The 12,625-nt window shown below is 42.2% G+C and overlaps 1 protein-coding gene across 6 annotated transcripts in view; it reads left to right on the top strand.

Moving 5' to 3' along the window:
- The window catches only part of LOC130141965 (tyrosine-protein kinase Fer-like), a 224,729-nt gene that overhangs the window by 80,169 nt on the left and 131,935 nt on the right, over window positions 1–12,625 (top strand). For 5 of the 6 annotated variants that reach the window (XM_056323318.1, XM_056323319.1, XM_056323317.1 and 2 more), the window contains one exon: window positions 3,763–3,952. In XM_056323318.1, coding sequence (XP_056179293.1) covers window positions 3,763–3,952 — 190 coding nt within the window. Of the gene's footprint in view, window positions 1–2,600; window positions 3,302–3,762; window positions 3,953–12,625 lie in introns of those variants that run through there. The other variant, XM_056323323.1, reaches the window with a different exon arrangement.

Genomic DNA, 12,625 nt, shown 5'->3' on the forward strand with positions numbered 1-12,625 from the left:
CAGCTACCAAAACCTTGCCATATAAACCCAATACCACTTTCCAATCTGTTGCCCTGATCCAGTCTCACAAGGACTCTTCACACAAGATCTTACTCTGTGAGCTCTTGTTAGCCTCAAGGACCATAAAGTTTGACTTGATGGAAGCCACAGCTAAAGAGTTTTATAGGGGCTACTTCTTCATGCATAGATGGAACAGGGAATGTTCTGTTTTGGCAAAATGAAAATATTTAGTGTTTCAGATACTTTTCAGCAGATTACCTGGTGCACATCTTGCCACAGTTCAGGAAAGAGAACAGTTCATGTCTTGTAACTTGCAGGATCCATCTTATTATCTCTGGATCATGATGAGCTGTAACCATTCAGAGTTTGGGGTGTTTTCATTTTAGCTGATGTGGTGTATTCACCAAAGTCTTGCTGATAGTGAAAGGCCATAATTTTCACAGGGAGATCTTTTTTCTTTTTTCTCTCTCATAATGAAGACCAGATGATAGAACATTATTTTGAGTAGAGATTGTTCACTTCTTTGTGTGATACTTTTAAACTTCTGCAGTCTCATGCCAAACTTCACTTCCAGGACCTCCAGTTGTGTCTTCATACATCATACTGATCCTTTCCCCATAAATGATCATTCTGCTGATTATCAGATATTATTTTTTTTTGTGACTTAGTACAATGCACGTTTTTAGGGATATGACTTTTAATCTTTTCCTGCTAACAAGAATTTTATGACAGAGTGTTCCCTTATTATTTTGGAACCTACTTGAATAATCATCTGACTCAGGATCACTTTGTGAAGAAACAGTCTATTGATATCCATGATATTTGGCCTGTAGTGCGTTCAGAATATGTCTATTTCACGTTCAGTGTTTACATTTACAGGTTATGACAGAGCAACTTCTTGCTGCATCAACAAACAAGGTTGAATCAGGTCTCCTCTGCTTTGTTAAGAGAGGACTGAAGATGTGGATGTATGGAATTGTTGATGAGGTTGACATTTGAATTGTTTTTTCTGGATTTTCCAGATCTTTTGTGGACAGTGTCAGCAGAGCTGTGTGAATCTTGTTCATGAGTAGAACAACCAACATCATTCGTAAGAGAGGAATTACATGAGCCAGATTTGTTTGTTGTTAGGGCAAAGAGAAATACTTTAATTTCTGCTCAGGAGTGGGTTGTTGTCAGGGATAACTTCTAAATTTCCTTTTTTTCCCCCTAAGAATTGGAGGACTGGCAGGAGGGTTTGTCTTCCAGAGGTTATTCTCAAGGCGTAGAGTGACAGAATACTATTATTTTTCTCTACACTGTCCTCATTCTTGGTAGTTCTGGTCTCTCAACCTGCTTCATCTGTCTTTTCAAACCATGAGAACTCTGCGCCTCTTTCTAGACTACATATCTCTAGGTTCCAGTTGAGTGCTTTTAAGGTTGTCTATATTGCACCATGGATGGTGGATGGTTCTCTGTGTTAGCTTCTGTTCATCTTTGGTTTTGGCAGTTCTTGGGGGTAATATGAAAGTGTCCTCTAGATACTTGTATATGCTCTAAGTAGTCTGCTTGTCCTTCACTACTGTTTGATTATGTCTGTTTTGGAACATCTCTTGGAGTTGAATGTGAGTGTTCTTCCATATTTTTATGTGAAAGTTTGTCTTATGGCCATCTTAATTTAATTAATCTCTGTTCTTTCTTAGTGAAGAAATTAGTTTTTCAATATTTCCTTATTCCTGAAGATTCATGCTGCTAGGAGTGAATTTATGCTTGATACTCTCAGTGTAAGGAGGACTTTTTCCTTTTATTGACACAGGTCTAGAAAGTTTCCCAGGTTAAACTTAATTTCTTGGAGGACTGAGGACTCTAGGGCTTTTGTGGTTGTTGGTTTTTTTGTTTGTTTGTTTTGGGTTGGGTTTTTTCCCCTCTGTGCAGAATCTTTTCAAATGGCTCTCTATTTGCATGCAACAAATGTGGAAATTTTGATGATTGCAGCATAGGGGATTGGTATAGTCTTTTAACATGGCTGTTGTGAGGCCACTTGCAGGGTTGTGTGTGTCATGTCCCCCGTCCTTGTCCTCCCCCCCTGTTTTAAGCACTATCATGTCCTTGAAGTATTTAAAGCTGATAGAGCCTTCAATAGGCTGTGCTACTAGTGTTGTTTTAGAAAAGAAAATCTCGGGTCTTCTACAAAGCACTATTTATAGGGTAACAGTTTGAAGTTTGTCAGTGTAAGAATGTAGATATGAAGTCTCTCAAAGAAAGAAGAATCAGTAAATAGACTAAAAACTGGCTAGTGGGCATGAAATATAACTAACTAAATCTTGACATGCAGAATCAAACTCTATAACTCAAGGAGAGTTATAAAGCAGGTATGTTTATTGCAGTGCCAGGTGCAAGGGGGATCGCTCCTCCTAACTTGCACACCGAGGGGTTAAGTAAGCAGATACTTATTACACAGAAGCATACATATTCATTAGATTCCCAAGAAAAGGTGGGGTTATTACAATTAGTTCCAGGAACTCATTATCTCTCCTTCCTCTGGCCCAGGCGCATTGACACCTTGTGGTCATGAGCCAGGATCTCTGAGAGGAAGGCTCACAGTCTTCTTCAAGATGTACTTTTCCCTTTGGCACAAAAATGCTGAGTAGTCCACATCAGCAACCGCAGAGCCAGATTGTACTGGTTCTCTTCCCGGGTAGTACATTTTGTAGACAACACAATTCTTGCTTACAACTTAGCTATTCGTTCTGTATCTACACATGCAGACAGTGTCCTGGTTAGTCAGTCTGTTATCTACAAGTGCTGAAGCACTAGTTGCAAGGTCCACATATTTACCAAATGGTTTTCAGCTTTAACTATTTCAATCTTCTTACTCTGAAGTTTCCAAATGTAAACTTATACACACAAAAAAGAAAGCTTATAGGGATTGAGAGTGGCTGTTAGTCTGTCTTTGGGAAGGTGTTAGAGTTAATGAGGGAAATCTGAAAATGATCTTGACATCTCTAAATCTATAAATTGTGAAATACTATATCAGAAGACTGTGATATAGGTGAGACTGCTAATAGAATATAGGGTCCAGTTCTGATAGATGTTGAAAAACATGTGTGTGTGTCAGCAAAAAGCCATAGAAGCATGTAGAAGACGAGAAAGAACTTCTTTTAGCCCCTTATGGAGTTCAATTTGCTTAGATTAAAAAGAAGGTTAGAGTGTTCTGACTGCAGTCCAGAAATACTTATGCAGTAGAGGACCTTTCAGTCCAGAAGATGGAGACAACAGGTATCTCTAACACAGAGCCAGACCAATTTATACTGGATATAAGGTGAGTTTAATAGTGAAGATAATTATTATAACAGCTATTTGGATTGCAGTGGATTCCTCATCACTGGAAATCGTAATCTGAAAGTGTATTTCTTCCCAAAAGGACAGGGAACCCTAATGGTTGTAAATTCAACTGAAGTGGATGAAAAGAATTCCTTCTGTATTTACTACAACATGATTTTTGTCTTTGGAATAGATAAGTAGGTGTCTGCTTTCATTGTCTTGAAGCTTTGAGAATTTTCTAATATTTGCTTCATGTGTTCATGCCTTTGAACAAATAATTCTGAGGACTTCTCACATTCTTACTTATAAAAGGTTAATAATTTCCTTCATTACATGGATGGATAAAGTGAAAAAAGAAAAAGATATCCAGTATTAAAAATGCTTTATTCTATATAGCTTTCATGAAGCAAAATATGTATTTTAAATCATGTGTTTTAAAATTGTTATTTTTCTCTGCAGTATTGTACTCTTGCTGAGCCAGAAGCATGCACTGGAAGAACTCAAGCAAACAGTTCAGCAATTAAGATGCTCTGAGGCAAAATTTGTAGCCCAGAAAGAACTACTGGAACAAAAAATTCAAGAAAATGATGGGAAAGAGCCACCACCTGTAGTGAATTATGAAGAAGATGCCAGATCAGTCACTTCTATGGTAAGCTTTGCATTTGTCTTTTCCAGCCTAAATGATTCTATGATTCTGTATCATGCATACTTGCTATTGTACTTTAGTCCTGAGGTCAGAGGCCAGTCAGGGTGTAGTGGACCTCAGATCCTCAGTAACCCCAGCTCCAAAATGCGGCGAATGAAGAGACGGGACGCAGCTTGATGCAAGCAAGTTGTCCATTTATTAGTGATTTTCTTACAAATATATACGTTTCTACCTTCTACATATTACACACTGATTGGTTAAATCTTAAGCGTAAAAAACACTGATTGGTTAATATTTAAGGCACACCGTTAGAACAATAGATACTTACTAGTTTATCTTGACCTAGCAATAATTTTTATTCCAAGGTTAGGGAGTTTCTTTCTACGCGGCTTTCTTGATTACATATTGGCGCCATCTGTTCCCTTATCTGGCTACTTGTTTCTCTGTCCGTCTGGTTGCCTCCTCAACTGTGATGGCTCAGGGGTCTGCTGTTAGCTTGTTCCTTTGTTCCCAGGGCTTGTGCCCTACAAGTTCTAACAAGTCTCTATTCATCAGGCTATCAGTACTTGGACTCTTGTCCTTGAGGCCTTGTCCTACATCTCCCCCTTCCTGTTGCACAAAAAGAACCCCTGAAATCGAATGAGTTATTAATTTTTGTAAGCATTGTAAAAGACAAGGTATAAGTAATAAAACAAATAAAAAACCAACTAAGACATATTATCAATGTTAAAATAACCCACTGTCTCTGTTCCGTACAATTTTACAATTTCCCCTTTTTGTTTTTGAACAGCTAGTACCAGGTTTGCCATGTTCTGCAGGGCCCTTGCAAACATGACAGCAACCAAGGTAATAGCAAACAAACAATACTGCCAATTGAATGAATGGATGCCAAAAAAGGCTGAAATTTTCTCAGATTTTGATAACATGTTGCTGCAATGGGGCGCCTAAAATCCACGCAGCACATACCATCAAAATCCTCACAGCCGTGTCCTTGAACCAACAACAAAAAGCAGTGGCAATTTTGACTCACATTCTTAACTGCCTACCAAACAAGGTGATTTAACTCTTTAATGCTTTCCCTGCTGTTACTCTGGATAAGAGAAGAACCGCTGCGACACGTTCCCATCATAGCCTCCTACTACATTTGTATCTACATAAAGACAATTATTGACATTCAAAGTGTAAAGAATATCAGCTTCTTTTGGATTAACATTATACATAGATGGAAGGGCACACCAAAGAAGAACTGGTTCAGTCAAAAAGTTTGAAACATCGCATGCCTTCTCTGAACATACCTCGGGGTCATTCCCTTCATTCCTTCTCTTTTTTATGCAAAGAGAAACACTTTTACCATAACAGAGAAGCCCCTATTTACATCTGAGCCTGGACACAAACCGCAGCTGTATGCTCCACCAGGCTCAGGGCAGAAATCATTCATGCAGTTACATAGCTATATATCACTACAAGCATGCAGACACCTATTAAACACTAGATAACCATGTTTATCTTTCCTAGTCTCCTTCACAATACCCAGCTGTTCTCTCATCTCTTGTTAGGTCAAATAATTCTCCAGTTTCCTCTCCTATCTCTCTTCAGACATTCTGTAACCTCCTCTTTTTTGCTTGTTAATTGCGAGGAGGCAAAGGGTGTGTGTAGCTGGGTGACCATGACCTGCTTTAAGTTACAATCAACTAAACACTGAATACAGAAAAAAAAAACCATGGGAGACATAAGGCAAACATCAATAAGGTGGTTAAAGATAATTATAATAAATCCTGTAATACTTTTGAGTCATGGCCCAAAGTTTCCCAGCCGTGAGAAGAGACCAAAGGCATCCCGCCCCTGGCTCTGTTGCAGATCTTTGTTTTAAGGCTTTTGAGTTTTGTATACTTTTGTAAATTAATTCACAGTGGTCACTCAGATTCACGTAACACATCCTATCAAAGTCTTCACACTTGTGTCCCTGTGCTAATAATAACAATCAATAGCAACTCGGTTCTGTAGCAACATATGATGGACAGAATCAACATCTGTTAATAAGCCAGAAAAAAAATAGCATTTGTAGTATTACTTTGTTTAGCAAGCTAGCAGCCTAATTTACTAAGCAAGTTAAGAGCGTGTACTATTCTTACAGAAGAGATTAGAGAAGCAAAAATGTGTTATGCTGCATTCCAGAACTCAGCCTGAGAATTACAGTCTGCTGTGAGTTCTGCGTTACAATCATTTGACACATGTTGGGGTTGCGATTGTGAAAGTTGCCCATTTACAATTTTCATTGACATTATCACAGCTAGTTGTTTTAAAAGCAACCCTTGAGCTTCCTGATGTTCGACTTGTTGCAAAATATTCTGAAGCCAATCAATAAAGTTAGTATTAAAGTTAGTGACTCTCTAGGACCCTGCAAGACTGTGGCAAGACTCCTGCATCCTGACTGCCTTAATAGCCATCTCATTCATTTGCAAACAGTTGTCCCTGGGATACCTTGCCTGAGTCACAGAATCGGCACAGTTAATTGCTCCAGCCAACTGCTCATAGTTAACAGCAATTCCCCGATTAAGGTTTTCAATCAAGGCCACTACACATAGCTCACAAAAATCAGATAACCACATCATAGACTGTATCAGTTAGTACCATACAAAGCAGTAACTTCCAATCGTGCAGTGTGAGTGTATAAGGCTCTGCCATCACTTCAAGAAGGGACATAGCAAATGTATTATGAATCCTCCCTTTCTGCACTGCTTTGCTTAACTCTTTAACAGCCTCGGATTGCACAGGCTGCCACTCTGCAGGTTGATTTGTCTGACAAAATACTGAACATGCCATAGCGACTCCCAAAACCCATCACTTAAGTGTTTCCCACTTGCATTCCTGCCACCGATCCCTCAGACCCCCTTTCACCCTCCCCAAAAATACAATCGATGCATCAGGAGAGACAAGGGGATGGGGGAAAGGTCTAGCTCCTTTTCCAGATCTATAGGACCTGGATCAAAAGGTTTATCAGTGTCAATAAAATCATTGTCCGAGTTGTCCTGTTCCCGTGCTTGGTCCTGTGTTGTGAGGGTCGCTGCAATCAGTGACAGAAGCTTTGGGGGCAGAGGAGGTGTGGACAGAATCGCCGTCGCTGACGGTGTCTTGAGAAGAGTCGCGCTGTCGGTGGAATTTACAGCTTCCTCTGGTTTAGCACCGTTAGTAGAATTAGTCCACACTTGGCAAAGAGTAGTCAGAATTTGCCACCAAGATGTTAAATGCATTCCCGACACGGAGTTCCCCTCCGCGGCAGCATCATACAATTGGCTGCTGTCTGTACACACTTTCATTCTTTCAAAGTCTCTAAAGTTTCTTGGCTGCTCACCTGTCTCGATGAATACAGGTGTTATCCTCGGGGTTTAGGTTGTCCGCCTGGTCCAGACAGCAAGACGATCGTTCAGCCAAGACGTCTCCTCCGGAACGCAGCCCTCTTCCACGAGCTGTCTTTTTTTCGTCCTTATTCTTCCAAGGCTTCGGAACACCACCATAGGGGTCACCATTTGAGGAGACTGAGGCACGGACTCCCTGATCTGACTAGAAGACCCTTTATGAGTCCATATACGTCTCTTTCTGGGGACGAAGCCTGATTCCCCATTATGGATTTCCCACAGCTCACCTCTCAACTCCGGAGGGATTTCAGGCCGGCTCCTGCTTCCTTTCAGCGGATCATTCAAAATTCTGTGGGATTCGCTGCATGTCGCTCAGTTAGGCGATTCGAGAGCCCTTCATGTTAGATCCTTAAACGGATCACGTCGGGGTCACCAATTTGCGGCGAATGAAGAGACGGGACGCAGCTTGATGCAAGCAAGTGTCCATTTATTAGTGATTTTCTTACAATTATATATGTTTCTACCTTCTACATATTACACACTGATTGGTTAAATCTTAAGCGTAAAAAACACTGATTGGTTAATATTTAAGGCACACCGTTAGAACAATAGATACTTACTAGTTTATCTTGACCTAGCAATAATTTCTATTCCAAGGTTAGGGAGTTTCTTTCTACGCGGCTTTCTTGATTACATATTGGCGCCATCTGTTCCCTTATCTGACTACTTGTTTCTCTGTCCGTCTGGTTGCCTCCTCAACTGTGATGGCTCAGGGGTCTGCTGTTAGCTTGTTCCTTTGCTCCCAGGGCTTGTGCCCTACAAGTTCTAACAAGTCTCTATTCGTCAGGCTATCAGTACTTGGACTCTTGTCCTTGAGGCCTTGTCCTACACCAAAACCCTAGAGGTTCATCTCTGGTTTCTCCTGGTGTTTTCTGCCAGAGGCTCTAGGTGAGGCCATGCTCCATGGGCTACTGTATAGAACATGTTTATCACAGTTGTTCCTTACTGGACCAGCTCAAGGGCTACTGCCTGAGCTATCCCATGTTTGATCTATTGAGGGCCCTAGTTGAAATAGTTTTTCTTTTGGGTCCCTTGATAAGAGGTCTCACAAGCTGACTATAACCCAGAATGCCTATTTCCAGAAAGCCACAATGACTAGGGAAAATTGTGTTTCTTTTTTATGAACTGGTGGGGACATGGCTGTTATCTTGTTGATCACATCCATAGGGAAGTACTGATGTCCATTCTGACATTTTATTCCCAGAAACTGGATCTCCTGCGCAGGTCCTTTGACCTTGCATTGTGTACTGGTTCTGGCTATGATGGAGTTAACTTTCCTCATAGTAGCTGGCATGATGCTCTGCTTTGTATTTGTATCTAAAACAGTTTTCTGTTGCATTAAAGGGGATGGAGTAATTTAGAAGAAAATACCCCCCCTCTGCCTTCCAACTCTCCTCACTGAGGTGGGAGGTTAGGTGCAGCTAGGTTTAAATTCTAAGTCATGTCCAATTTCCCACTCTCAGTCCAGTCACATTTAATATGTATATTAAACTACCACAGGTCTGGATACGCTAATAGCAGTCTGCACTGCCAGTCCAGTCGTACTCATGAACTAGCACGGCCACGCTCTAGGGTTTGGTCGTGTTCAATGAGAAACTGCGACGACCAGCTACTTAACAGTGCAGTTTTATTTGTGCAACAGATATACAGGTTCTTCGGATTGCCAGTGATAGTGACTGTCTGCAAAAGGCACATGCAAATTAAATGTTATAAAGTATAAAACGTGGGGAAAAGTTACAAACAATACAGCCTGGCTACAAATATTAAAGAGTAACTCTCTAGAGATATTTCTATATTTCTAAGTCTCCTGAAGGAAGCGCTTAGTTTAAGTCTCACCCAAGGCGTCCCAAGGGGGGGAGAAGAAACGCTCAGCCCATCGGCCGATCCCAGGAGTCAGTCTTGGTAGTGTCTTCCCCTTAACTTGTTCTCGGTGGTGTCTTCACCACTTGTCCCCTCATTCATTCACTTTTTATACTTCTCTTTACTCTCAGGTGGAGCTTGAGTGACTCTAGTCACTTTATTATGATTGGTGTAAAGTTCTCTCACTTTCATTTAAAGATACAGATCATTTTAAATTTACTACGCATGCTCCCCGAGTGGGGGATTCATCCTCTTTGGGGGGGCCATTTGAATAGGAGGTCGCGATCTCCCACTACCACAATTATTTTACCCTAGCATCCTTGAGTTTTAGCTCTTCAGCAGTTATTTTTCTTTTAGCAGTTAGCACATCCTCATCAGAAGGCTTTGAAGTGCTGAGCAGGTCTAGTTCCCAACCTTCTCTCACAGATAATGAGGCTCTTGCTTGGTCTTCACCAGAGTTGTTGACCCAGCAACGGACATCTCATATATTTTATAGCCACCATGCAGCTTATCAGCTGTATGGTACTATCACATTCCCAATCCTGCAGGGAGTACAGCAGAGCCTGGCCATCGTGGCTTCACTCCAGTCCACCCTCCACTGCTCCTCTAAGATAGCAGGTTGTGTGGTGATGTAGATTCCATGCATGCCAACCATCCTGAAAGTGATAGCTGTATTTTACCCTAAAAAGCTTTCTGTAATACTACGCTTCTATTAGGATCAAATTTTTCTCTAATTCCCCCCTCAAGGTGATTTTCCCACAATAACACACAAGTGTTTTGGCTACTGCTAACTGGGCTTGCACAGTGCCAGGCTTTCTCTCTCTTCCCCCCCCCCCCCAAGTGTGTAGGCTGGAGATGGGCAAAAAGTTGGGAGGGGACATAGCCAAGACAGCTGACCCAAACTGACAAAAGGGTATTACATATTATATAACATCATGCTCAGCAATAAAATCTCAGGAAGTAGGAGGAAGTGGGACCATTTGTGGTTATGGCATTTCTTTTCCCAAGCAACCATTATGTGTGTTGAGGCCCTGTATTCCAGACCTGCCAATGGGAAGTAGCGGATGAATTCCTCTTTTTGCTTTGCTGGTGCATGCAGCTTTTGCATTCCCTATTAAACTATCATTATCTAGATTCATGGGTCTTCTCACCTTCCTTCTGTTTTCTCTCCACCCCATAGCAGGAGAGTAGAGTGGGAGAGAGGCAGAGTGGGTGTTTGACAGATGGATGGGGTCAACCCATTACAGCCCTTTTTGGCACCCAGTGTGGGGCTCAAGGTAACGACAGTATTGATCTGTGTGCAGGCTTTTGTGCAGGTCACAGAGCTTGCTTGCTTTACTGTATAATAGTCTAGGGCTTATTAGTGGCTGCTTTTAGCTCATGCCATTTGCTGCACTGCTTAACTCTCTATTTTGCTGTGCCTGGGAACAGTTTGATAAAAACAGTGAGCGTGTGCTTGACCCTGGCACTGATGCCATTCCTATTCTGGCTGGGCTGTCTTGTGGAGAGAATGAGGGATTACACCTCCCTTTTCTTCTCTGGGATTGATGCGCATAGTTTTTTTGCAATGGCTCCTGAGGGTCTTGCACATCCTTATGTAAGCTGTTTGATCCTAGTATCTAAGACCGTCAGCTTTTTGTGGGTTTGTGGAACCTGGTTTCATCCTGGTGTAAGAGGAAATAAAGTACCTTGCCTATGAGGTACCATTATGGAGAAATTCCCCAAACTGTCTCCAGGAACTCAACATGCTGGGGTGCCTCTGAAGTGCCTGTACACTAGTGCATACAGCATGGGGAATAACCATAACAAGTTAGAAGTCTGTGAGCAGTTGCAGAGCTACGATCTTGTTGGGATCATGGAGGTGTGATGGGATGAGTCCCATGACTGGAGTGTTGTGATGGACGTGTACAGGCTTTTCAGGAAGAACAGGCTGGGAAGATGAGAAGGGGGAGTTGCCTTTTATGTGAGAGAGCAGCTGGAATGCATGGACTTCTGCCTGGGGGTGGATGAGGGGCTGATGGAGAGTTTATGGGTTAGGATTAAAGAGAGGACAGGTAAAGGTGACATTGTAGTGGGTGTCTGATATAGGTCAACTGACCAGGAAGAACAAGCAGATGAAGCCCTCTACAGACAGTTAGGAGCAGCTTCACATTCTCAGGCCCTGGTCCTCATGGGGGACTTCAACCACCCTGATATCTGCAGGAGGGACAACGCAGCAGGGCATAAGCAATCCAGGAGGTTCCCATAGAGTGTACCTCCTATATCCTCCCTCTTGAGCAAAAGGATGCTTACTGTTAATAGCTGAGATGCGGGTCCATACAGGTGGGGAGTAGGATTTATCTTCGTCGAGTCACTGGACCAGTTTCTCCACAGCCGAGATGAGGAAGGAAGAAAGATTGTCTTTGTATTCCTGGAGTTGGCGAACCACTTCATCCACCGTCAGTGCCTCTTCATCTCTTCACCTCATTACTGCCAATGAGTTAGCATATGACAGTGATGCATTCCATGCAAATTTCCACCACAATGGGTCGTGTGCATTGGATTGCATCTGTATCTGTGGATAACTGCATGTTGTTCGGGTCATAATAAATAATCTCTAGCATGGCTAATTCCCTCAGATACTGGATACCTCTCTCTATTGCAGTCCACTTGCCTTGGCAACATGTAATATCCTCCTTGAAGGGATACCTTTCCTTCATGCTTGACAGGAGTTGCCTCCAGAGGCAGAGGACTATTGTCCCTCTTCCAATTGCCTTGTCAATGCCCCCTTCCCTAGAAAGTGATCTCAGCTGCTTGGCTTCCCTACCCTCGAATTCCAAATTACTAGGCCCATTATCCCAGCATCAGGGCAGCCAGGAAACCTTTTTGCATATCCCGCAGCTTGTTCAGGTGGTTACCTCTTGTTCTGCCTCTTCGTCTTGTTCCTCTAATGGCCCTGCTTCATCCTCCTTTACTAAAGGAGCTGGTTTTTGTGTCCAATTCTTGTTGCATATAGCAGCAACTGATACTGACATGGGTTGGTCCTCTGCATTACTCATCGCTGGAGTCTGAGTAACCATAGTGCCCATCGTGGGGGTTGGAGTAGCTGCAGTGCCTGTCACTGGGGTTGGAGTAACTACAGATAGTTGCTTAACCCTAAACAAGATCTAAACCACATTCAGCATTCCCAGCAACAGGACCAGGACCAGCAATAGGATGTTTTCAACATACCAAGGATATACAAAATTTTCAAAATTCTCAAACACTTCTGTGATTAGCCTGGAGGAGAAGGAGAAGATGTGGGAAGATGTCTCCCCCATAGGTTGGCTCTCCCAGGAAAAAAGGAAAAAGGTGTAATTATTAATAGTTCCCAGTAGATGACTCCCGAAGTACAGAGGTGATGACAATACTGAGTACACAT

The sequence above is a fragment of the Falco biarmicus genome, chromosome W, assembly GCF_023638135.1.
Source record: "Falco biarmicus isolate bFalBia1 chromosome W, bFalBia1.pri, whole genome shotgun sequence".
NCBI lineage: Eukaryota > Metazoa > Chordata > Aves > Falconiformes > Falconidae > Falco > Falco biarmicus.